We start from the raw sequence: 25,299 nt of genomic DNA on the forward strand, positions 1-25,299 counted from the left end.
ACGACGCATTGGTGAGCACCCTTTGGGTTCGTTCGCTTAGCCAATTACAGATCCACCTAACCGTAGTTTTGTCTAGCCCACATTTTACTAGTTTGTTTGCCAGAAGGTCGTGGGGGACTTTGTCGAAGGCCTTACTGAAATCTAGATATGCTACATCCACGGCATTCCCTGTATCGACCCAACTCGTAACTCTATCGAAAAAAGAGATCAGATTAGTCTGGCATGACTTGTTTTTGGTAAATCCGTGTTGACTATTAGCAATGACCGCACTTGTTTCTAAGTGTTTGCAGACCACTTCCTTAATGATCTTTTCCAGAATCTTGCCTGGTATTGATGTGAGGCTGACCGGACGGTAATTGTTTGGGTCGTTCTTTTTTCCCTTCTTGAAGATAGGGACCACATTCGCCCTCCTCCAATCTGCTGGGACTTCTCCTGTTCTCCAAGAACTCTCGAAGATGATTGCCAGTGGTTCTGAAATAACTTCCGCTAGTTCCTTCAATACTCTTGGATGTAGCTGATCTGGCCCTGGGGACTTGAATTCGTTTAGAGTGGCCAGGTGTTCCTGGACAACTTGTTTCCCTATTTGGGGTTGGATTTCCCCCAATCCTTCGTCCATTCCATGTTGCTGAGGTTGAAGATGGCTTTCTTTTTGTGAGAAGACCGAGGCAAAGAAGGCATTAAGCAGTTCTGCCTTTTCCCTATCCCCTGTCACCATCACCCCATCTACTCCTTGCAGTGGCCCTATCGCCTCCTTTTTCTTCCTTTTTCTACCAACATAAGCAAAAAAACCTACAGAGTTGAGGATTGTATATCTCTCTGGAGCCTATTTGTTGTGGAGAAACAACATGATAGAGGAACTTGAGGAAGCTACTGCCTTGTTATTCTGACTTGGAACATCCTGAAGGCATCTGGTTGTCTACTTGGGCAACAGAATAATGTTGTAGTAGATAGTATTTTTGCTTCTTGTCTTAAGACTACATTAATTGAACTTCTCTCGTTCTCTTTCTTTTTAAAACAAGTGATGATTTCAGGGCATGTCTGTGGTTCCATGAAATTTTATCTGGTATCTTTGGTTGCTGCTGGGACCATGGGAAAGGGAAATGGTCTCTCCTACATAGAACAGATGCAAGCTTATTGTCAGCCCACAGGAAGGTGTTAATTCTGTAGTGTCTGTGGGAAGGAGCAGTATATGTGTGGGAAATTACTTGTTTCTGCCATCATTTGTTTTTAATTACTGGGATCCATTTCTGTTACTGCCATCAGGCAGGAAGTCTAGTTTCAGACATTACTTTTTTCAAAAATGAAGAGGTTGATATAGTTGTTAATATAAATTTGCAAAATATACGCTGACCACTGTTTTCCATACATGGTAGTAAAATTTATGAGACTGTGGGGAAACATTTATTATCTTTCCTTTCAGCAGAAAATGACAAAGAAGTCTTTTCTTGGAATATCATTATGATGCAATATTTTCTTACTAATACGTAGCAGAACATATGAGCTTTTTTGAGAAGTACAAATGAAAAACAGTTACTTTGCAAGTAACACTACATTTTAATTTTAAAAGGACGTTTCAAAACTCAGTTGTAGCTAAAGTTGGCATGAATATTTGCTAGTCTCTATGTTAAAGACAAACATATTAGAAATGAAAATACTGAAAAACTGGATTTCCTAGACATTCCATCTTGGACTTTTGAAGGGAGCTCTTGTTGGGGAAGGAATTTCAAAGAAAGTTTGGAAAGAGAATTAGGATATACAGTAGAGTCTCATTTAACCAACATAAACTGGCTGGCAGAATGTTGGATAAGCGAATATGTTGGATAATAAGGAGGGATTAAGGAAAAGCCCATTAAACATCAAATTAGGTTATGATTTTACAAATTAAGCACCAAAACATCATGTTATACAACAAATTTGACAGAAAAAGTAGTTCAATACGCAGTAATGCTATGCAGTAATTTCTGTATTTACGAATTTAGCACCAAAAATCACGATGTATTGAAAACATCGACTACAAAAATGCATTGGATAATCCAGAATGTTGGATAAGCGAATGTTGGATTGTAGCGGAACCTTTGTGCTACGGTCCTTGCGAGCGCAGTGGGAGGAATTGAAGACGGACAACTGGAGTCTTTCCAAGAAAAACAGTTTATTGGCAAGCGGCCGCTGGGGTTCCCCCTAGCACAACACGGTGCTTCCCAAGGGAGAACCCCCAGCGGTGGGCTGAGTAAATATTTATACAAATTACAGGGTTCGGGTTATGCCCGCCCACAAGCAAATTCATTGGCTTAGAGTTGTGACGCGGCTCGACTTGTATCCAATCAGCGCCGACCAGCGGCCCGGGCGCACTCTTTCTGTGTCGTGTTCACAATCACTCAGAGCGCCTGCGTGCGCACGCGCAGTTTGTCTATTCTTAGCTTTCATTTCTTCAGAAACACGTGATTTCCCAGAAATCACATGTTTCTGTGAGCTTATGCACCCGGCTCGCTAGCCGTCGCCATCTCTGCCCATATATGGCATTTCCTGGGGTTCTTTAACCTCCCACCTCAGGATAAGTGAGACTCTACTGTACATACAAACTTCAGTAGTTTGAACAGAGACAATGCACTGGTTGATATCTCAGGTATATGAAGGCTCTTATTTTCATCACTTTTTGCTCTTGAGCCCAACTAATAGTATCAGGCCAAGAACATCCTCCATATGTTTACCTTCTTGGCTTGATGTAGATCTTGTCTCACCTTTGTTTGTATAGCCATAGATGAAATGGAACATGTCACCCCATCACCCTACTTACCGTTTTGCATTTCTATTATTATTCATTCACTTACACATACTCACGCACAGCACTCATCTGCTAGTATAAATTTTAACTCTACACATCTGATAAAGTGGACTGAATTTACGAAAGTTTATACTATAAACGTATTTCTCTTAATCTCAAAGGTCTCTTTTCAAACTGATACTGATATCTTCTAAGTCTCTGAATATGACATAAATTGTGTGAGCTCCCTGAAATGTGGACTTGTCTATTTTGTCTCAGTTACACTGCTGGTGACATGGGTTGTGATGCTACTGTATACAAATATGGCAGACCCTGCCATACTTTAAAATCCCACTAATTTCAGTTGATCAACTCTAGATAGGCTGTAAATGTGGTAGTGGCGTGCATTGGTGATTTACCTTGTCCCGTTTCGTGTTCTGGCTTTTGGTGGAGCTCTGTTCCATTTTTGTCTGGCCTCCCGAAATCAGGAGGTAAGAGATCTGTTTTCTTTCAGCCCAAAGCATCCAGGCCTACGGGTCTAGGCTTTGGGCCTACGCAGTGCACCCAAGCCTCGCTGGGCCTGTTGCAGCTGAGTGCCAAGTAAGGAGTGCTCCTTATTCGGCAATCTGCTGCAGCAGGGCCAGTGAGGCCCAGGTGCGTAGGCCCAAAGCCTGCACCCGTAGGCCTGGGAGCCGATCGATCCGAAAAGCAGGATTAGAGCTGATCCCGCAATCCTTTCGTTTCAAGTTTGTTTTTGTTTCGGGGGGACCTTTCAGTTTCGTGCCATCCAAATGGATGGTACAAAACAGAAACACAAATGAAACAAAGGGAACAAATACCACACACATCTCTAAAATGTGGATCTAATTCAGTGCCTTTCAGATAATTCTCTAGAGCTTCTTCTGATAATATGAAAAGAATCATGTTGAACAACGTATTCAAAATGCAAAAATAATTGAAAAAAATTGGCCCATTTCTTTTCTAGAGACGTTGCCAAGCTTTGTAATGCCTTGGCTCGAAATATGACCCTTGGCAAACAAGCACTATGCCTTGTCAGATCTTTTTATCTCACATTTTAATTGTAGAGTTAATTCCTGCAATATCCTGACTGCCAAGTTGCTAAAATACAATACCTTGCAAATATGCCCATTCAGTCATTAGCACTGGATCCACAGTCTCACATCATTTCATATCTCTGACATTACAGTGCACATGTTAAGCAGACTGATCATGGAAGCAGAGTATTCTTAAGGCTGCCAGCACATTATCTCTCTTAACTCTCTGACATTGGTCTTTTTTAGTCTTAGAAGCAGCATAGCTCTCTGGTTACAACAATCTAATGGTTTCATTATTGAATTTGTTTCGTTTTTCCTGTGCTAAATAATGGAAAGCGGGAACAGTTTGCAGGCAGTGCTGTTAGCACAGTTTTAACCTTCAGCACCACCTTTTTTCACTTTGATCTTGTGCAAGTCTACTATCAGTCAGCATAACCACTTAAATTTGCCATGGGAGAACAAAAGATTTCTTTATAATAGCTGTATTCATGCCATTAATAATAATATTATATTAGGTTCACAGTCCAACAGGTACTGCCCATTACTGATTTCAAGAATCTGAGTATCAGTGGGGTGTCATCAAATAAGGTTGCATTTTCCAAATGGGGTTACTTTTTGTTATTGTGCTTTTGTTTTTGCTGTTGTTAGTATTATTATTGAAGTTTGTAACCGGATGGTATTAAGTCCATACAACTTTAATTTTCACATCTGAACTCAATTGAATAAAATTGTGTTTCATAATTGAAAAAAGAAGGAAAAAACCCACATTTCACTGGTAATGAAGTCAGGAAAGAATCCTTTTAAGAGGCATGAAATGACATAATTTGGTATAAACTGAATAAAAGCAGTGCTGCCTAGAGTGCTAATGCTTGTAATTGTTTTTCCACAACTCACATATATGTTCCCGCTCTCCCAATTTTAACATTTTTATTGGCAAGATCATTAAGTAAGTAAACTTAAGTAAACTGTCCAGCTCCCTTGTAAGTCTTTTAAAAGCCTAATATATATTGGATATCAAAATGATGTATGCATGTTTGTGCTCGCATGTGAGCCTTCAGGTCACCTGCTGACCTATGCCGAACTCATAAATTTCATACAGTTTTCTTAGGCAAGAAATATAGCCTACAGCATCTAGTACCCAAGCACAAAATAGGATTGAACCTGACCAAAACTAGGAATTGATATCTTGTCATTACTAATTTTTCTTTTTTTCTGTTTTTAACTGGAGGTGGGTATTTTAATGCAAACGTGGCCCATGACTAGTGGATGCAGGGCAAAAAAAGTGGCCTCCAGCCCTGCCACTGTTATTCATCTATGCCTTAGTTGTAACTTCATTATTGTCATTGATGTTTATTTATATGGCACTATTAAAAAGGTACATGGCCCTTTACATTGAAACAAGCAAAAGCAATGGATCCTGCCTACAATCTAAAATATGTTTGTACACGTACACACACACAGAGAAGGAGGAATAGGAAACCACAAAACTATAAAATACAATTAGAAAACCAATCATCCAGAAGAAATACAGGGAAAAAAACAATATAAAATGCAAACAGGGAAAAAACTTATTTTTTTTCTTCCACCAATGACTTAATGGTATTTGGCAGCAATATGACATTTTATATTATGCTAACATTTTGGGGCTTCTTCCTGTAAAAATTGTATTATGTCATATAAACAAATGCATATCGGTTTTAATTGTATAAAACTTCTTCCTTAGGAACTTTGCTATCACATTTTGTAAAATGTGAGAGTTAAATTCATTCAATTTCAGCTGAAAATCTTTATTTTTATGCAGGCCTTACCCTATGGTTTGAGGATGTCTGTGAATGTGCGAATCTGCTTACTTGATAAATGATAAGAGTAATAAATCGTCACCTTTTCACTTGACTGATGATAATTTTGTCCAGGTTCGTAGAATAATAGAGTTGGAAGAAACCACATGGGCAATCCAGTCCAACCTGCCATTAAGGAAAAGCACAATCAAAGCACCCCTGACAGATGGTCATCCAGCCTCTGTTTAAAACCCTCCAAAGAAGAAGCCTCCACCACACTCCGAGGCCAAGAGTTCCACTGCTGAATAGCTCATACAGTCAGGAAGTTCTTCCAAATGTTCAGATGGAATCTCCTTTCCTGTAATTTGAACCCATTGCTCCGAGTCCTAGGCCCCTTCCACACTGCCATATGAAATCCAGATTATCTGCTTTGAACTAGATTATATGGCAGTGTAGATTCATATTATCCAGTTCAAAGCGGATAATGTGGATTATCCAATTTGATAATCTGAATTATTTGGCAGTATAGAAAGGTATAGAAGGGAATCTGTAGTGCTACAGATAAATAGCATTTGATGTATTCTAATTGTTGCGAAAGTCCTTCCCCGCATGCTGTCATGACTACTCCCAGCAACTTTGTGTAGTTCTAAAGGATATATGTCATATTAACTGTCAAAAAGGGGGAAAACTCATTTCTAGTTTGAAAAACTTTGTATAAAATTCTCCTAATATATGAATATCACATCTTCCAAATTTCCTTTCTGTTCCTTTCTCATATTACTGCAAAGTTCCCGAAGTTGAATTCTGTACCCTGTCAACTGTAATTACTTTGGTGTGCCTCAGCATTTTTAGAAATCTTTTTCTATGGAATGGTAACAAATAGAAGAGAAATCCCAGCATAGTATATTTCTTTTCTTCATATGTTAGTAACTTATTGGCAGTGATGAAGGCATACTAGCATGCTGGGCTTGCAGCAGTTTTCTAAACACCAAGCAATTTTTTGGCACAAAGTTTGTCCTAACTGGGATACATGGGAGAGAAAGAAAGAGATCCATCGTTGCATCAGACCAAATTATCTAGGTGTCAGCATTATTTAAAAATTTGTGTTATGGTAGAAGAAATCAGTTTTGAGCTATAAAGAAGCAAAGATTTACATTTAAAATCTGCTAGAGCAAGACCATGTCAGTACTGTGCCATAAGCAAAGACACAGTTTGTAGAACTGCTCAGTTTTTTTTCTGCATGCCAAATTGTTCTTGACATTTTGACCAAGATGAGATGACAAAGCAAAAAAGGTTAGACTTTGAGCAGTTAAAGCTACTGAAGGAAAATCGGAGTTCAAAATAATGCACATGTTCAGGCAAAATATGTTTCCAGAAAAGAGGTTGACTGTTCCCTTTCTCCCTTTTTATGTAGAAATAATCAACAGTTCACAAAACAATTGGCTTTCACCAGAATTATCTAGCACAGCACAAAAGAAATATAATGACAAGTGCATTTTAGTTTATTGTTTCAGTACAGTTTAAAGAAAATGCTGCACTATGATTTGTTGCCTTGCTGGTGAATGTATTGTTTCCTGACATGCAGCATGCCATAAAAGTTGATTTATATATTCAACATCAATTCAGCATCCTCCCAGTGTTACAAAAGGAAAGTGCAGTTGTTTTGGTGACGTTTCTCCTAAAGTTTTCAAATTATCTCTCTGTCAGGCTAATGAAATCTAGTTCCTTGTAGAGAAAGCAGGAAACAAACAAACAATTGTGGCCTATTTTGCTGTTTTTCTTCCTTGCTCTTGTTACTTCCTTTATGTGCTCTGAGCCATAATGTTACTGTAGACAGACACACATATTTGTCAAGATAGGCATTCGTACACAAACCCACACACACATTGTAATGCAATGATACGTTGCAAATTCCAGTGGTGTGTTTCTACTATCTGACCTTTCACAACCTCTGACTTTAATCAACTTTAATGTAGTAGCAATGATCATGTAAACATGTGAATCGATAATCTTGCCTAAGTGTATACTGTACTAGAAGTATCTTGGAAGAGAGAGAAAGGAAAGATGAACAGAATCATATCAACTGCCTAGATTTCTATCCTGTTACATACATTGAAAACTCAGTATCATTTTTAAAAGTAAGTTTGGAAGGAGTAAAGAAAGCTTGACAAAGCACTCAAGAAAATTATAAAATATAATTGCACCAAGGTATGATGACATCATCTCAAAGTATGATGAGTCCCCTTCGGGATGAGAAGGACGGAATATAAATACTGTAAATAAAAAAATAAAAAAAATCTAATCCAGTTCACACATGACATTGCTTAAAGTACACACTGGACTCTTTTCTGACCATGCATTCTTAGGAGGTAATTCCAGCATATCAGTTAACTCTGCTCAAACCTCTAGACCAGGAGTCCTCAAACTATTTAAGCAGAGGGCCGGTCCACAATCCTTCAGACTGTTGAGGGGCTGAATTATCATTTGAAAAAAATACAAACAAATTCCTATGCACACTGTACATGTCTTATTTATAGTGCAAAAAAACCCCCAACAACAGTGAAAGAACAATACAATATTTAAAAACAAGAACAATTTTAACCAACATAAACCCACTAGGATTTCAGTGGGAAGTATGGACCTGCTACTTGCTGATGAGATAGTCAAGTTGATTAGGGTTGTTGTTGTTGTATGCCTTCAAGTCATTTCAGACTTAGGGTGAGCCTAAGTCTAAAATTGAGGGTGGGGGGGGCAGATAAATTACTTGGAGGGCTGTATCCGGCCTACGGGCCTTAGTCCAGGGACCCCTGCTCTGGACCATGGAACCTTCTACCACAGATAAAATTTCATATCTCACCTTATTTTCATATTAACGTTAATCAGTAATCGGCTTCCAAGTTCTATTTTAATGCATAGTTCTCTTTATTTTCTACCCACTATGGTATATGGTGATACTTTAAAAATGTCCTCCTAACTGTGAGAAGGTTATGACTATTTGTACTCAGGTCCTTTGTATTATGAGCTTTAGACAGAATGACAAATAGGGGAGAGACAGTGCACGTGCCCAAACACTGTGGCAATGGACAATACCTTTACAATTATAAGCGGATAGATGTGCAAGAGTAGATTACAGAGGTTATCTGAGGCATGTCCAATGCAGAGGGGATTGTGCTGGTGTTCGTTTAATCTCTCTCCTCCTTAGAATTTTAACTAATACTTCATAGAAAGTTGAGGCTATTTTGGTTCTGAAAAGCCGATCTGTTGTCTTGTTTATAGTTGAGGAGCTTAAATTCATAAAGCCATACTGAATATGCAGATTTTGAAAATGATGACAGAGTATACACATGTGTTTCATTATTTCTAATTCAAAGATTTATTCTGCTCTCCTGAAAATTTATAGATGACTTCAACAATTGTTGGGATGAGGTTTTTTAAAAATAAATTTTATTTGATACATCCCGACAATTAATAAACTTTTGAGTTTTTGTAAAATGAAAATTGTTTTTAAAAAAACCAGTTTTCCTATTGAAACTACAATTTTTAATGTTTGCTCGCTGAGGCTTACATTCACATGGGCAAATCCAGTGACAGTCTTACCTAGAAAAGACATTGAAATAAGTAAGACCTGTTGCCTGTTACTTAACTAGTAACTAGTAGAACAATGGTTCTACTCTAGGTAAAATTAGCATTCAGTTTGACTCACTCAAAAATGTATCTTAAGAAATGCTTTGTTTTCCTTTCTTAGAAAACAGGTGGAAACATTTACATCAGTTAATTGTTGATTGCAGGAGATTTTATGACTAGCTTCTGTAAGTAATTGAAGCCCACGTTGTGGAACAAGCAAACCAAAATAAACAAACTGTATCTATGCAAGTAAATAGTTCTGCACAATGGATAATACTAATACTTGTGTCCTGTTTTGTTGTATTATTATGAGGGAGGATAAAAATGAGGATTTGGTTTTTTAAAGGTAAATATCAAGGGCTATGTATATGAGGAGCTATAATAAACTGCAACCCTGCATTACATAGAAGTAAATTTGATTGAGGTCATTGGTATGTGATGTTAGTATTGCTTCTGTCAAATGGATTGTTATGACCTGTTCTTTTCCTTGAGAGCTGTCATGGTCTAATGGCTTGAGCATTGACCTATGACTCTGAAGACCCAGGTTCAGATCCCAACTCAGCCATGGAAACCCATCGGGCATGTCACGTGCCTCAGAGGAAAGCAATGCTCTGAGTCAGTGTACATTTTCATTAAGCATCATTTAGCCACTACCCCTTTTATTTCAGTTTCTTCTGCGTTTTAGGGCATGTGTAGAAGGGCCCTGAGTAAATTTTGCCAAGAAAGACCGGTTCTATTTTAATGTGTAGTTAAAGTTACCATAAGTTGGGAAGGATTTGAAGGCATGCAATATCAATTCTTTTCTTTTGGTTGCTGTGAGTTTTCCAGGCTATATGGCCATGTTCCAGAACCCTTCTCTCCTGATGTTTCATCCACATCTATGGCAGGCATCCTCAGAAGTGTGAGATCTGTTGGAAACTAGGCAAGTTGTATTTATATATCTGTGGAATGTCCAGGTTGGGAGAAAGAACTCTTGTCTGTTTGAGACAAGTGTGAATGTTGCAATTGAACACCTTGATTAGCATTTAATGGCCTTGCAGATTCAAAGTCTAGCTGCTTCCTGCCCGAGGAAATCCTTTGTTGGGAAGTATTAGCTGGCCCTGATTGTTTCATGTCTGGAATTTCCCTGTTTTCAGAGTGTAGTTCTTTATTTACTGTCCTGATTTTAAAGTTTTTAAAATACTGGTAGACAGATTTTGTTTATTTTCATGGTTTCCTCCTTTCTGTTGGAATTATCTACATGCTTGTGGATTTCAATTGCTTCTTTTTCTTTATCTAATAGTTTTATCAGCAATACTCATTATAATAATAATAGCAGCAACATCATCAGTTTTAGCATTTTCAGTCTTCACAGTTGCCTGGGTCTGCTGTAAGCCTGAGTATGTTGGATCTGGATTTCCAGCTGTTTTGTTATTTTTCTGTATTGAGATCTCTATGGGAAGACTGTAAAGAGTCTGTTGAAGGTCACAGGTTCTAATGATTGTTTTTAATGTAATGGTTGCTAAGCTGTGGGGGATATTAGAGATGTGAAGGAGGCAAGGAAGCAGAGAAAAACCATGGCATTTGCATTAGCTTGATAGAGCAATTCACACCAGTCTTGGAATTACACATTTCTTGAAAGCCGCTTAAAGTTCTATGATGACTTGTGGGTTTTGCTTTTCTCTTTTGAAGTATGAGCTTGACACAGAGCCATAGAACAGGAAGAACTGCAGTAAGTACACTAGGAAAGTCATCACTGAAATAACAGATACTTCTGTGGATAATTTTCATTTGAACATCTGTTGCATCTAAGGGACCCACAATATGACATAGTATGACACATTTCCCATTGTATGTCACTATGAGATCATGCTTTTGGAAACATTTATAAAGAAATATATAACTTCAAGCAATTTTCTGAATGCTAGAGATTATGTATAAAATACAACACAGATCATATGGTTTACTATAATAAAATTATCCCTTGCCTTAGTCATTTGAAGACATTTAGGCTTCTTCTACACTACCATATAATCTAGAAAAGCAGAAGATCCACATTATCAGCCTTGAACTAGATTATATGAATCTACATTGCCATATAATCCAGTTCAAACAGATAATTTGGATTTTATATAGCAATGTAGAAGGGGCCTTAGATGCTGGGGTGTGTGTGTTAATTAATGAAATTGTGATGTATTGTTGGCTATATAAATAGCTCTAAAGCAATTGAATACAATGGATTGGGACAACAGTATATGCATGTTATCTCTCTCCAGTGTAAGAAGTCTTTCAATCATTTTATGTCTGAAGAAAGCTGCTTTTGGTAGATCACTGCAGATATCAACTAAGGGCGCTTCCAAATAGTAGTCAAATCCGCGCCAAAGCAGGTTTCAAAAATCTGCTCTGGCACAGATTTGAGTCCCCACCCCCCAAAACCCAAGGTTTCCCTGGAAGGGGGGGGGGAATCCCATGGCATCCCAGTAACCCAACATTCCCTCCCCCCTCCCCAAAAAAAAAGCCCTTAAAAGAAGAAATAAGTTACTGGGTACCATTATGGTGCTGCTAGAGTCCTCCTGGTGCATCACATTAATGGTGGAGACCAAGAGCAAAATGCCCCCCCCCCCCAAGGTTTCCTGTCGCATCATTTCTACGTCTTAGGAGGAAACCAGCAATACCTTAATGGCAGCCTGATAAGTTATTTCTTCTTTTAAGGGCTTTTTAAGGGAGTTTTGGGGAAGTGCTGGTTGCCATCTTGCTCCTTTTGGAAGCCCGAAGAAGCGAGATGGCAAATGGGAACTCACAGGACTACCTGGGGGTGAGTCCCCACAGGCCCAATACCCCATTAGACCAGGGCCTTTCAGGAAGGGCCAGATCTAATGGAGTATCAAATTAATTCGGGACAAAGTAGGGTTTACCTGCTTTGTCCTGAATCTATTCGTTTTTACCTGAGGCGTCGTTTGGACATCTCAGGTAAAAGCCCAACAGGTCTTGCATTTTGGGGCCTGGCTGGAGAGGCCCTAAGATTTCCCCTCTTTTAACAATTAAGTACATATGAGAATCAGTATGGTATAGTGCTTTGAGCTTTAGACTATGGGTGGATCTACCAAGACCAATATTCTGCAGTGTGGGTCTCAAAGGGAATCCTTCAGTCACTGTGGAGGTGGGAGGGAATGCCCACTACTGAAAACCACCCATCCTAGCCCCATCCCAGCCTTCATATCACAGTGTCTCCGACTGTGAAATGGCCCTGCTTTTTTGCTGCCCGTGATGCTGGTTAGGGCGATGCGGTGCTGGGGGAGTGGGTGAGACACAATCCCCCTCCTCTCCCCCTCCCTTCCCAGAGTGCTTCATCAGTGGCAGTCTCCCTCTGAACACATATTGCCATAGGTTAGCTTAGGGTCACCATCAATTGTAAACAACTTGAAGGCACATAGTAGCAACAAAGGCATGGGTGTCATCATCATGGTTCTGCTATTCTTCTTTCAGCCTCATTCTATCACCAAGCTAAATTTTGTGTTAACTGAGAGACATCAATGTTTTATTTTATGTCAGAATTGTATTTTTGCTGTTAGCCTTTTAAAATACGTGGGCATCCTGCTGTTTTCCTTCCTGCAGTGTGTACTGTCATCTGTTAGCAAGAGTTATTTCAAAATGGCAAATGAACAGTGTAAACATCAACAATAATAAGAGGTTTGTAGAGGAATGAATGAGTGAACAAGAACTCATTGTTATGGATAACTAGGACTACAGTCCTATATGCATATACTTGGGAATACAAATTGTTGCCTCATAGGTCTTCGTTCTGAATTCACATGCCTAGGCTTATGCTATGGGAGAATCCAAGAAAGAGCATGTATTAAATTTCACAGAGTTTTACTTAACAACTTTTAATGCACTTTATATTCTGAATGCTAGACTGTGGTGCTTATAAAATTTGTAAATGTGTCTTCACTTTGGCTGCTCGTGCAGATTATTAAATGGATAACATTTATAGACTAATAATGCAAGGATTGGATCAGAATAAGGGTAGATATGGATCATTTATTTCTAACCCAGCTTTATCGGGGCTCCTGCCTTCAGGCCAGCTGAAAGTAGATAATGATGAAATTACTCTTATGCTGATCTTCAGTTATGTATTACAATCTACATAGATACTTCAGCATAATATATTGTCCTTGACATTTCAAGATATGGGGGGGGGGGGGGGGAGGGAGATTGCAGCTATCTCCTAGATAAAATTTGCAGCTTGCCAACATGGATAATTTGCAGCAAACGCAGTAGAATCCTTATGAGCCATAATTCAAATCTCCAGTAACGGAATTGATAATTTCCCATTAAACCTGATATTAACTTTTTAAAAAGGTTTATGATTGGCACTAGATCATCCACAGATTCTTGCTTTGGGGATATGGGAAGTATATAGGTTATCTGTCAAACCTTCTTGGAATAATTGCTTCGAAAAAATAAATCTACTGGTCAGATGGGCCACATCTTTCTTATCATGCATTTGGGGCTAGCAAAGCTGTAACTGTCAAAAATTGACCTAAGTGATCAAAATTCCAGGCACAACATGGGATAGAAATTAAAAGGTAAATGGAGGTATGTTTGCCTGGTAAATTTTCCGCTACTACATTTTGTTATGAAGCTAGCAGTTGACAATGAGAGATTTGGAATGTCAATAACAAGAATTCTGTATGTCTTCTTGATCGCTTGCCCTTCTTTGCTGGAGAATTCTAGCAAAGATGGATTGGCTAGATATATCAAGGGACTTGGGAGTGCTTCAATGTGCGTTACGCATCAGTAGTGTTGAAGGTGCAACAAAACATAGCCCTGAAAAGAAAGCCTTCCACAGGCTACGAGAAGTCTGCATAGAAGTATTACTTTTGTGCAAATAAAAGCTATTTTCTGGATAATATAACCATGGGATTTTTTTGTGTAGAACATGTTCCAAACTGCAAAGAAGCTTGTCAATCCAGGATGTTACTCAACAAGTTTTCTTGACAATAATTTTGAATAATTTTTTCTAGCATTTTCCAAATATTTTTAATGTTCTTTCCATCCTTACTATGTTTTAGGTAAGGAAGTAAAGATTTAGGAATATTGTCAAAGCTATTGGCAACATGCTAAAATAGGTATTGCCATTCCCAAAAATTGCATTCTTAAGGATAAAAATGTAACAAGTGTCTATAATTTCTTGTAGCAAAACAGGGCAGGGCTGTCAGTGTGACATGATCCTGACCTTGTTGAAAAGGGCTTGTTGTAGAAAGCAGGAGGTGGAAGTGACTATGGATGACATCAAAGAGAGATACCTTGTGTTTCCACCTGTAGGAGGCAGCTGTAGCAGCTACAGAGATGTCATAGCAGCTGCAGCTACATAAAATATGCAATACAAAGGAGAGTGAGCTTTTAAGAGAGAGTAGACCTGAGAGACAAGGAAAGGGAAGCCTATGGACAGCACTTGGACCCAAAAGCTATTCTGGGTCAGGCAGATTGGGATTAGCTCTACACTGTAGAAGGAATGCAGTTTGATACCACATTAAATTCCATGTCTCGATTCTGTGAAATTCTAGGATTGTAGCATGGTGAAACACCACCACACCTTGACTTGTAAAACTTGTAAAACTTGTAAAACTATAAAGCCCATGATTCCATTGCATTAGGCCATGGCAGTTAAAATGGCGATATACTACCTTTTTTCTACAGTGTAAATAAACATGGGAAGTAAAATTGTAGTACTCTTCGATATGGTAAGCAAATTTTTATTATGGAAGGGATTGTGAGTAGAGGGACCAGCCTGAGAGTGTTTTTTCCTATCATAGCCATACCTAGACATTCTGTTTATAAAATTATACTCTGGAGTACAGAAAGCTGAAAACCTCAAATACTAGGCATCACCATTTTTATATATTTTGTAAGAAGTATAGGTAATATCATTTACTTGTAAAAAATCCCCTGAACTTTCATTTTGGACTTGTAATCGAATTGTATATAGACGAAGTCTTGCGGACAATGACTAATGATTCTTAGGATTGTTTGAAATCGACTCTTGTTCAAACTGGCTGTGTAAGAAATGTGAGTGATGTAGTGTCTGTAACTGGTGGGTTTACAATTTGAAGTGGTCTTTGATATGTTTATTGTAAGGTAAAAACTTATAAGTGCCATTCCTAAAACTGACAATTTTTTTTATTATGGAGAGACTGGTACTTTTCAAGGTTGAATTGGAAAGAACAGGACAATCTCTAGATCTTCATTCTTGTTGAGATCTTGATTTATCCGTTTATCTAATGCTGTCCTTTAGTTCTGTCACCTAACTCACAACCATTGTCATGTTAAACATGAATATGTATTGAAATCTATCTTGAAAATATTGTCTCGGAAAATCTCCTACGACATTTCTTATTTTGATTCCATTTGTATTTTATTTTGCCAACCAAGTGTGCATCCAAGCTATAGAATTAATGCAATTTGGCATCACTTTAACTGGTATGGCTCAGTGCTTTGGAATCATGAGAGATGTAGTTATACAAGACTTTTGGCTTGCCAAAGAGTGTTGGTGCCTCACCAAATTATAGATCCCAGGGTTCCATAGCATTGAGCCATGGCAGTTGAAGTGGTGTCCAACAACATTTATTCTACAGTGATGTCCCCGAAGAGAATAAAAATCGACAGTGGTGGAATTTTGTTCAGTAGGAGGCTTGTTAAATTGTGGGCATCAGCATTTAATGTTTATTTTCTGATTTTAGGCAGGCTGACCCCAATGAATCTAATCAGGTGTAGGTGTACTGAAACATTTGCAGCCAGTGAAGAGTTGTAGCTATACTACACTGCTGGACTTCCTGTGCAGCAGTAAAGAAGGGATTGCTTGGTTTCCCTTGAACACACATTGTGTATTAACCTTATGCAGACATGCTTAATGATGCTTCAAGTACTGATTTTGATATTTGTACCTGCACAAACACCATACATTAACAATTGTGGTGTTCAAACTGGTGTCTATGGAAAGAATATTCAAATACTTGGGGGGAAGGAGACGCTTTGAGGGTCCGAAAGTCTGATGAAGACAATCCTTCTTCAGACTATTTTTCAGTTGTCCTGCAGTCCTCAAATAGATTTGAGGAATACTCTTACCCTAGACCAGTGGTTCTCAATTTGTAGGTCCCCAGGTGTTTTTGGCCTATAACTCTCAGAAATCCCAGCTAGTTTACCAGTTGTTAGGATTCCTGAGATTTGAAGGCCAAAACATCTGGGGACCCACAGGTTGAGAACGACTGCCTTAGACCAGGCCCGTAGCCAGGATATTGATTCGTGGGGGGGGGGGGTGGGATTTTGATTCGGGGGGGGGGGGGGTGAGTCTGCATGAGAGAGGATCTACCCTAGCAAACCTTTTGTATCATTATCCCAATACCCCCATCCATATGGGATATATTGAGCATGGTGGTCAGATCATGATATGAATAAACATAACAGTTTAAATAATACCAGTAAGGCCTCGCGGACCAGCCTGAGAATTTGGGGGGGGGGAGGCTGAAGCTCCTCAAACCCCCCCCCCCAGCTACATGCCTGCCTTAGACCCATTTTCCCCCTGTTCACCATAAGCCAAAGGGGCTGGTGGGATAGTCTAGTGAGGAGGATCATTGCAATGCACAAGGCTAATGTCTGCACTGCTGTGAACCAGCTATCGGGACACAGGCAGTAAGATGATTGCCTTCTCAATACTTGCCTTTCCACTCGCCTTTTCAGTGTCATGGGAGGAATGGGTGAGAGGGGCCAGGAGAGGGCTATGGAAGGTATTGACTGTCTGATGCTTGCATGGCTCTCCTCCACCCTTATATGGAGACAGAGTGAGCCACCAACCCTGTCACTGTTGACTCACACCCATCAGATATCTTCAGAAGCTGTATATTTTCAAGGATGTCTGGCAGCAGAGAGAATATCAATTAAATTATTCATTCACCCATGTAGGAAGAAATGGTTTAACTCCAAAATTCTCTATCCCATGCTTTTAACTAGTAAGTCAGATGCAAACCTCTGAAAAAGAGTGCTAGAAATTATATCAACCAACAGATTGTTAAAAAAAAAACCCTACCCTTAACCCCAGGCTATTAAAGATATATAGATAGATAGATAGATAGATAGATAGATAGATAGATAGATAGATAGATAGACAGAGAAGCCAAAGGGAGAGAAAAATGTTCCCTCACTTATCGCGGGGGTTACATTCCAGGACCACCTGCAATAAGTGAAAATTTGTGAAGTAGAGACACTATATTTATTTTAATATTTATATATTATTTTAGTAGTTATATTCTATTTTAAGTCTTTATCAACCAATTGTGTGTTGATAAATCACCTCCTTCTCCTATCATTGCCACTTGGGCTCATTTTCTCTCCCTTTGGCTTCTCCTTCCTCCTTTCCTTAGGCTGTAAATTGTAATTTTTTATAATTTAGAGTTTATTGAAAAACCGTAAAACAGCGAATCCACAATAAGTGAACCACAAAGTAGAAAGGGAACACTGTATATGTATGTGTGTGTGTGTGTGTGTGTGTGTGTGTGTGTGTGTGTGTGTATATATATATATAGATAGAGAGAGAGAGAGAGAGAGAGAGAGAGAGAGAGAGAGAGAGAGTGAGTTATAGTTATAGTTATTAATATTATTATGTGAAATCTTCAGACCTGCATTTTCACTCAGCATCCTGGACAGAAATTTTATTGTTTGTTGTTATTTGCTATTGAGTCAGCTTTTACTTAGTAAATCCCTATAACTGAGAGACCTCCAAGAGCTCCAATCATCATCAAATGTCCTGCTCAGGGCTTACAAACTCAGTACTATGGCTTCCTTTATTGAATCAATCCATCTGAGATGCAATTTCCTCTTTTCCTATTGCCTTCCACTTTAATGTTTTATGTTTCTCTTATTGAGCCATATCATCTCATAGTATGTGGAAAATAAAATACTGTATTCTCAGTTTAGTCATTTTGGTTCCTAGTGACTATTTGAGCATGATTTACTCTGAGGGCCCATTTATTTTGTTTGTTTGGCGGTTTCTGGTGTCCATATAACCTCTTATATAACACTTCAAGATCTTATCTAGTGGCTTCGTGGCTACCATTCCATGTCCTATTGTAGCCACACTGCAGAATTGCAGTTTGACACCACTTTAACTGCCATGACTCAAAGCTCTAAAATTCTGGGATTTGTACTTTGTTCTGGCACCAATGCTCACTTACAGAGAAGGCAAAATATATCACAAATCTATAAATCCCAGGATTCTATAGCATTGTGCCATAATAGCAGTTAACGTGATACCAGACTGCTATAATTCAGAAGTATGGTCCACTTCTTCCTTGGATTTTTTTACAATGTATTTTGTTTGTTTTTGTTTTTTTACACTGCATTTTGATTAATGACTGAACCAAGGTATAGAACGTCTGCCTTGCTTATCTTGACTCAGAAACTTCAAAACGATGAAGGCTTGCACCTCATATTAAACAAAGCATAATATTTACTGTGAGTGTTTTATCTATGACAGCCAAGAAGTATATGAATGGTCACTCTAGAATAAATCCCAGCTGTGGCCTACATAGGATTTTATGTTACAGTAGTACAATGTTATGTTCCTAAATAGCACAGTACTATTGAGAGAAGGCTTCACTTAGATCAGTGTTGGCACATAGAAGCAATAACAAATCACAGTAATCTTACAAGCAGATTAAAATTCTGAACATGCAAAAGCCAAAAATAAATTGTAGAGTATCTTCAGCATATGTTACTGAATATGAGTGAATGAACTGTAAATAGCTATGATGTTCTGAACACAGGTAAAAGGGGATTAATTATAATCTTCTGCATTTGTGCAGCTAAAGTAATCCCAGTTCAACAGACTGAAATAAATTTAATATTAAACTAGTTTTTGCGGAGACCTTTCAAAAATTCAATATTTTTAGTGTTTATTTATTCATATTTATAATTATATGTTTCTGTCAGTCTTAGAATCATTCAATCTGATAGCTAAATGTCTAAGGAAAACCATACCGGTGCACAAAAACAGACTGCTCACCATGCAGTTCGACACGTCTTCTTAGCCATAATCCCATTGGGTTCAATGAGAGTTATCCAAGTTAATCATTGAAAGCAGCCTCTCCTACTCTGGGGCCCTCTGGGACTCAGACCATTGCTGGCTGGGGCTAATGGATCTTTAATCCAAAACAACTGAATTACAGAAGGTTGCTGTATGTTCACTATATTGTTGAAACCTGTTAATCTTTTTGAGAACCTGCATTATGCTCTCTTTTTGATAATTCCCCTTCCTATTTCAACACTAATGATGCAAAATGTTTTGAAGTTTTGGAGAAAAAGTGAAAAACAGATATTTAAATGTGTGCAATGTATTTTTGTATATCAAACCCACGTGCATTTATTACTTTGGCAACATGGTGTACAAAATTAGCACATAAACATGTTTTATTTGACATATTTTTGAAATGTATAAATATAAAAGGTTTAAATGTATGCAAACAAGATTGTGAATATAAAGACAAAGCTGTGAACAGCTACGCCCAACAATACTTAAGCATATATATCTTGTTTTTGTAATCTAAAGACTTTATATTTGGACATAGTGTTTAATACCATGTTAATAGTATGTTGTTACAAGCAATGAGGAGCTCCAGTGTCTCCCAAGAACATATATTGTTGAAGCCTTTTTTCACTACAGTCACTAAAGTTTCTATTGAAAAAAAATTAATGTGATTGGGAAATAATTCTAATTTTTTCAGACGTTCTTCCCCAAGCTTTCAACACTGTATGCAACGTCTATGCAAAATTGTTCTTATGCTCTATAACAGCATTCTCCTACCTACAATTCATGTTGTGTGTTGGGAAATCATTTTAGGTTGTCCACAGCTAGCATCTACTGTGCTGCCGTTCAAAACATCTGGGAAATTTGGTGAAGGCTGGTTCATGATACCATCTCAATTCAGTCTTTCACCTCCCTTCTCAACTGTTTTTATTTGAGAAAATGATCCAGTCCTTCTTATTGTTTTAGGTAGCACATAGACAAGCAGCACATAGACTTTCTGTTTAATATCATTAGAATTAAAAAGATTTCGTTATTTTTAAGTCCACACACACTGACATTGGGTTTCATGGCGATGTCAAAACACTATTACTTTTCACTGCATTCACTGGATTACTTTGAAGAATTCTTCGTAACCCATACCAATTTACGTGCTGATTTTTATTAATGAACTATTAATTCTTTATTTTGCAGAGCTCCCTGAAGAGAAGAGGCAGCAGGGATATTCATAAAGAAAAGAAGGCATTTGCTCAGGTACTGTCTGCAAGCATTTGGACATACTGCAGTATTACTCAGACATTGAGAGGGCAAATGAATATTCTTAGTTAGCAAGACACCTCAGATGTTAGTTGTGATGCTAGAGTGTTACTTGGAATTTGATAAACTACATGTCTTTTGCATTTTAAATCTCCTTGACCATGTATGTAGGCAAGAGCAGAAACGTAAGAAAAATAAAACCAACTTTTTTTCCTGACAGTATTTGGAACAGGTAGAGCTCAGGGACATTAACTAAATTTATCCTTCGTGCCAAGGCTTTTGTGTTAATGAGCCCCTTGGCACCAAATGCAGTCGACATACTAAAACAACACATAATGTGTTATTCTCTCAGAATCTGAGGCATTATTTTTAAAATGAACAGCATGTGATCACAGCATTTTAAAGAGGTTTTTAAATCTGATTCATGGCTGCATGTTACTTGGTTTTTAAGTGTGATTTCCTTCAGGAAAAATGGTTTGGACCCCCCCCCCCCCCCAGCCCAAGCGCTCTATAATGTGATTGGACCCCTCATCCGTGTTTTAATACCAGTAATTGCTAAATAGATTGGGTATGTGGATTGGAGTTTTGCTCTGAGAAGGTTTGTTGGAAAGCTATTATTTGCAAGACAGGTATCAGCAGTTTTATTCATACAATTCTGACAAAATATGTCCTCTGTAAACATTTTCTAGGTCTTCTCATGATTCTGTGGTATTCTTGGACCAGAAGTTCCCCCATTTCCATAGGTTTCACTATTATCTGACATCTTACTGTGTAAAATGATGCCTGGTTCTCTTGGTCATATTCTACTAATTGAGTTCTTTAATATGCATACTATAAAATAGAGATATGGGGTGTATAATACCATAACAGGGTAACTATGGATGGAAACTTCTTAAGATATGATCAGATGTTATTTTTTATGGTAGAAATGTAGGTAGGGGATGAGATGCATAGAATCCCTACATACTTCATAACTACAATTTCTTTGTATGTTGGTAAAATTCAAGTCTGGTCAGGCTCTAGGAAAATTACCCACTTCATCAGCTGCATGAGGTGGTCTGAGAAAGCTGACAAGAGTGAGAAATGTCACCAGATTACCAAGATGGGGGGAAAAAACATGATGACTCAAAGTATATCTGGATTGTAGCCAAAATCTATTGCAACATTGTAAATGATAGAAATACCAGATGGTCAGCGTTCACCAATGAAGACAGATATCCCATTGCATTTTGCCAACATTCACCATGGGAGGGGGGGGGGGGGGCATTTAAGCATACCCTTCATTCAACATTAGAGAGTCAGTGTGGCATTATAGCTTATGTATTGGACTAGGATCCTGGGAGACCAGTGTTTGAATCCCTGCTCAGCCATAGAAAATCTTTGGATGATGCTGGTCATGTTATATTCTCTCGGCCTTAGAGAAGGGCAATGGTAAATTGTCTTTTTTCCCCATAATTTTTGGCTACAAAAGATCATGATGGGATTGCAATAAGTCAGATGTAATGACAGAATTGTGTTCTTCCTCATATTGTTGGACTTCAGTTTTCATCTTCACTCACCATGGGCTATACAGAGAGTGATGATGAAAGTCCAAAACCATCTGGTAGATTACTGTTGCTGTATCCTGGTACTGCTTTTCAAAATATCATGTACATTGGCTGTAGTGAACTGGAAGCTGAAACTGGCCATAAACATAGGACTAAACTAAAGTGAGCAAACTGGCCATGGACCATATGCAAACCCATCGATCCCCTGTCCTGGGTTGAGGCCACTCATGCTTCTGCCAGAGTCCTGAAGTATCATACCTCCAACCTCATACACAATAGTGTTTTACAGCAGTCATGATTCCCTTAAGTCTCATTTAGTTCAGTATACCTGGTCTAAGTCTAGAGACAGCCTAGCATCATTAATTGTACATTAATTGAAGTTAGAAGATCCTTGTTCGTGTAATGTTCTTCCAGTAGCATGCAGTCCTTTTCAAGAGACACTTTATTCTGTTCTCAGGATCTACTGAACATAATTTACTTCAAGTTGTCTAGATATTTATGGATTTCACATCCCATTGTTTTATATGCTGTCCTTAGCTGATGGGAGGTTTAAAACATTGATGTTTGGGAGTTGCTGATGAAAGCATTGGGATGCGGTGCGCGGAGGGAGGAGAGATTTGAGAGAGGAAACACAATCTCCACCATCCTTCACAGAAAGCTTCTGTGAATCTTTATTTGCTCTTTGAGAGAGAATTATCATCCATTTGAGGAGGAACAATATCTGGATCTAACCCTGTGTTTCTGTATTCAAATTTGGAGATAACTTTGTTCCTTAGAGTGTTCATAGTGTTTAAGTTCACAAATATTAGAAGCATCGTTGTTGTTTTTAAAAAGTGGATTTCAGTATGATGAAAAGAAAAAAAATGTTAGACGTTCCTTTTCTGCATTTAGTGGTATTGAAAAAAACAAGTTTCTGTTCAGCAGAGTTGCAGAATGGAGCTTCTTGGAAAATGCCAAGCAGCAGTCAGGACACAAAGAAAACTTTTTCTTCAGTGCAAGGTAGGAAGGTTGGCACCAGCCCAATTTCCTGGGCACTAGCTATGCTGCCATTTCATCCAGTTACAATCCAGTAAGGGCATAGCCACATTCTGCCTGGCCAAGATCATTGAAGAGGTGATAACAGTTGGCTCTCATCCCTTTCTCTTTTTGGGATGTACTTATTGGTCAGATATATTGCTATACGGTTTGGAATGTGATTAAGCTCTCAGTCTCATCATAGCTTTTGCACTGCAAGCCTATTTTTTATATTAAGTGCTTTTTTATCAAGCAGGCTTATTTGTTTCTAATCCATATTTCTTTAAAAGGAAAATGCTTCAAAATAAAGAGTTGATACATTGTCAACAGCATGTGCATAGAATTTGTGTAAATGATGCATTCAATATGAAGCAGTTGGAAGGTGAGATAGTATGTTCTCACTCATATGTTGATCATATGCAGATATTTTGTCTGAACAATTGTATAGATAGAAGAATTTGAACTAAAAACAAATGTGCAGAGGATGTAATAACAACTGGATTCCACAGGTAAAGGGTGTTTTAGATATCTAAGCAATAAAAAGTTGTGGCAAATATATGTCCCTTTAGGGCCTGGTTCTAATTATTGATTTATCTTGTAAGAAATAAGCTGCTTTTAAATTTTAATGTAGCCAGTGCATGAAACTTTTATTTGCATATTTTGCATTATTGGTCAATTATTTTTCTTCTGCTTAGCATTTAATAGATCTGATTTGCTAGCAGAGCTGGCTTCTGTGTGCTTAATTAGCATGTCACTTGATAATGAATGTATGTTTATTTAACATTGAAGATGCCAGACAAAGAAAATGGATGTTAGAAAATATATATAGCATATAGTAAATTAAACCTACCGAGATATCAACTAGGTTGTCATATGACAGCCATAATTGTAATTAAACTAAAATGTATGGCACTGAACATGTTTTGATTCTGTTAATGGATATTGCCATGTAGGTTTTTGTCATATGTTTCCCTTAATGCATCTCTTTCCCTCTTTTTCATTCTCCCCTCCCTTAATCTCCTTCCTAGTCTTCTGCCTCACAAACACATTGTTACATGCCATTTTTGTAGTAATTCAAAATACTAGATTATCTGACATGTTTGTTCATGTACGACATTATCTTTAGGTTTCAATCTTATCCTCAAAGGGGCTTTGTTATGACTATTCTTTTAAAGTGCAATCCTTGCTGACATAGGTAGGGAATCTGAATGACCTTTAGCAATACATCTTTTATATACCTGCTTGTTTTGAGTTGGGTTACAGTATGCAGAGGAGAAAACTGACCTCTGCTACCCTTTTCAACTTGAATCTATGGATTAGGGTGTTTATATTTATATTTATATGGTGCACCTTACCCAGTCTACTTTTACAACCTCTCCATTTTAATCCATGTTTTTATTAGCTCTTGTCATTTGTTTTTACTGGCTAATGTTTAAATTTCTATAATTGTGCATGTTTTTTGTCTATTGTTGTGTTTTATATTGCTATTGTTTTTATTCGGGCTTGGCCCCATGTAAGCCGCCCTGAGTCCCCTTTGGGGAGATAGAGGCGGGGTATAAAAATAAAGTTATTATTATTATTTCCAGACCACCAAAATGCGGGTTTAAAAGGGGGCAAAAAATCCCAGGACCTGACAGCAGTTCCACAAACAGACCTGACCAATGGACCCCCTTCCTTTGAAGCAGATCAAGATGGAGGGCAGATAGGGGACATCTGGAGGAATTCTTTTTTTAAAAAAATTCACTCCATTATGTCCTGGACCTCATATGCGCATATTCACATATCTTAATGTAAACACACACAGATTTCTTGTCTCTCTCTTCATCCAATTGTTAATTCAAGATCTGCTTAATATTATAGTTTCAAAGAGTTTCAGAGAGCATGAGTTAAAAAGGTGTGCTTAAAACCCGATTCTGCCCGAAAAATGCACATCTTTGCTTGACTATATAATTCTGCAGTCATGCAAAACATGTGCTTCCCTTCCCTTTCCCCTGTGTGGACTGCTTCAGCACACATGCATATTTTAAAAACCCGGAACAGCTGATCAACTGATCGGGTTGTCAAAACATGGAGCTACAGACACAAGGAAAGCAGAAGTGGAAAGCAATTAGAACCTTTCAGCTGTTAACCTGATTCCGCCTGCACTTTGGCTAAATATCAGTTAACCACACACGCCCCTTTTAACTCGGCTAGTTCTGGGTTTTTA

At 38.2% G+C, this 25,299-nt stretch overlaps 1 protein-coding gene across 1 annotated transcript in view; it reads left to right on the forward strand.

The window, feature by feature from the left end:
• The window catches only part of mtcl1 (microtubule crosslinking factor 1), a 127,697-nt gene that overhangs the window by 51,493 nt on the left and 50,905 nt on the right, over positions 1–25,299 (forward strand). Inside the window, 1 exon segment of the mRNA XM_008118167.3 lies at positions 20,470–20,529. Coding sequence (XP_008116374.2) covers positions 20,470–20,529 — 60 coding nt within the window.

The sequence above is a fragment of the Anolis carolinensis genome, chromosome 4, assembly GCF_035594765.1.
Source record: "Anolis carolinensis isolate JA03-04 chromosome 4, rAnoCar3.1.pri, whole genome shotgun sequence".
Lineage (NCBI taxonomy): Eukaryota > Metazoa > Chordata > Lepidosauria > Squamata > Dactyloidae > Anolis > Anolis carolinensis.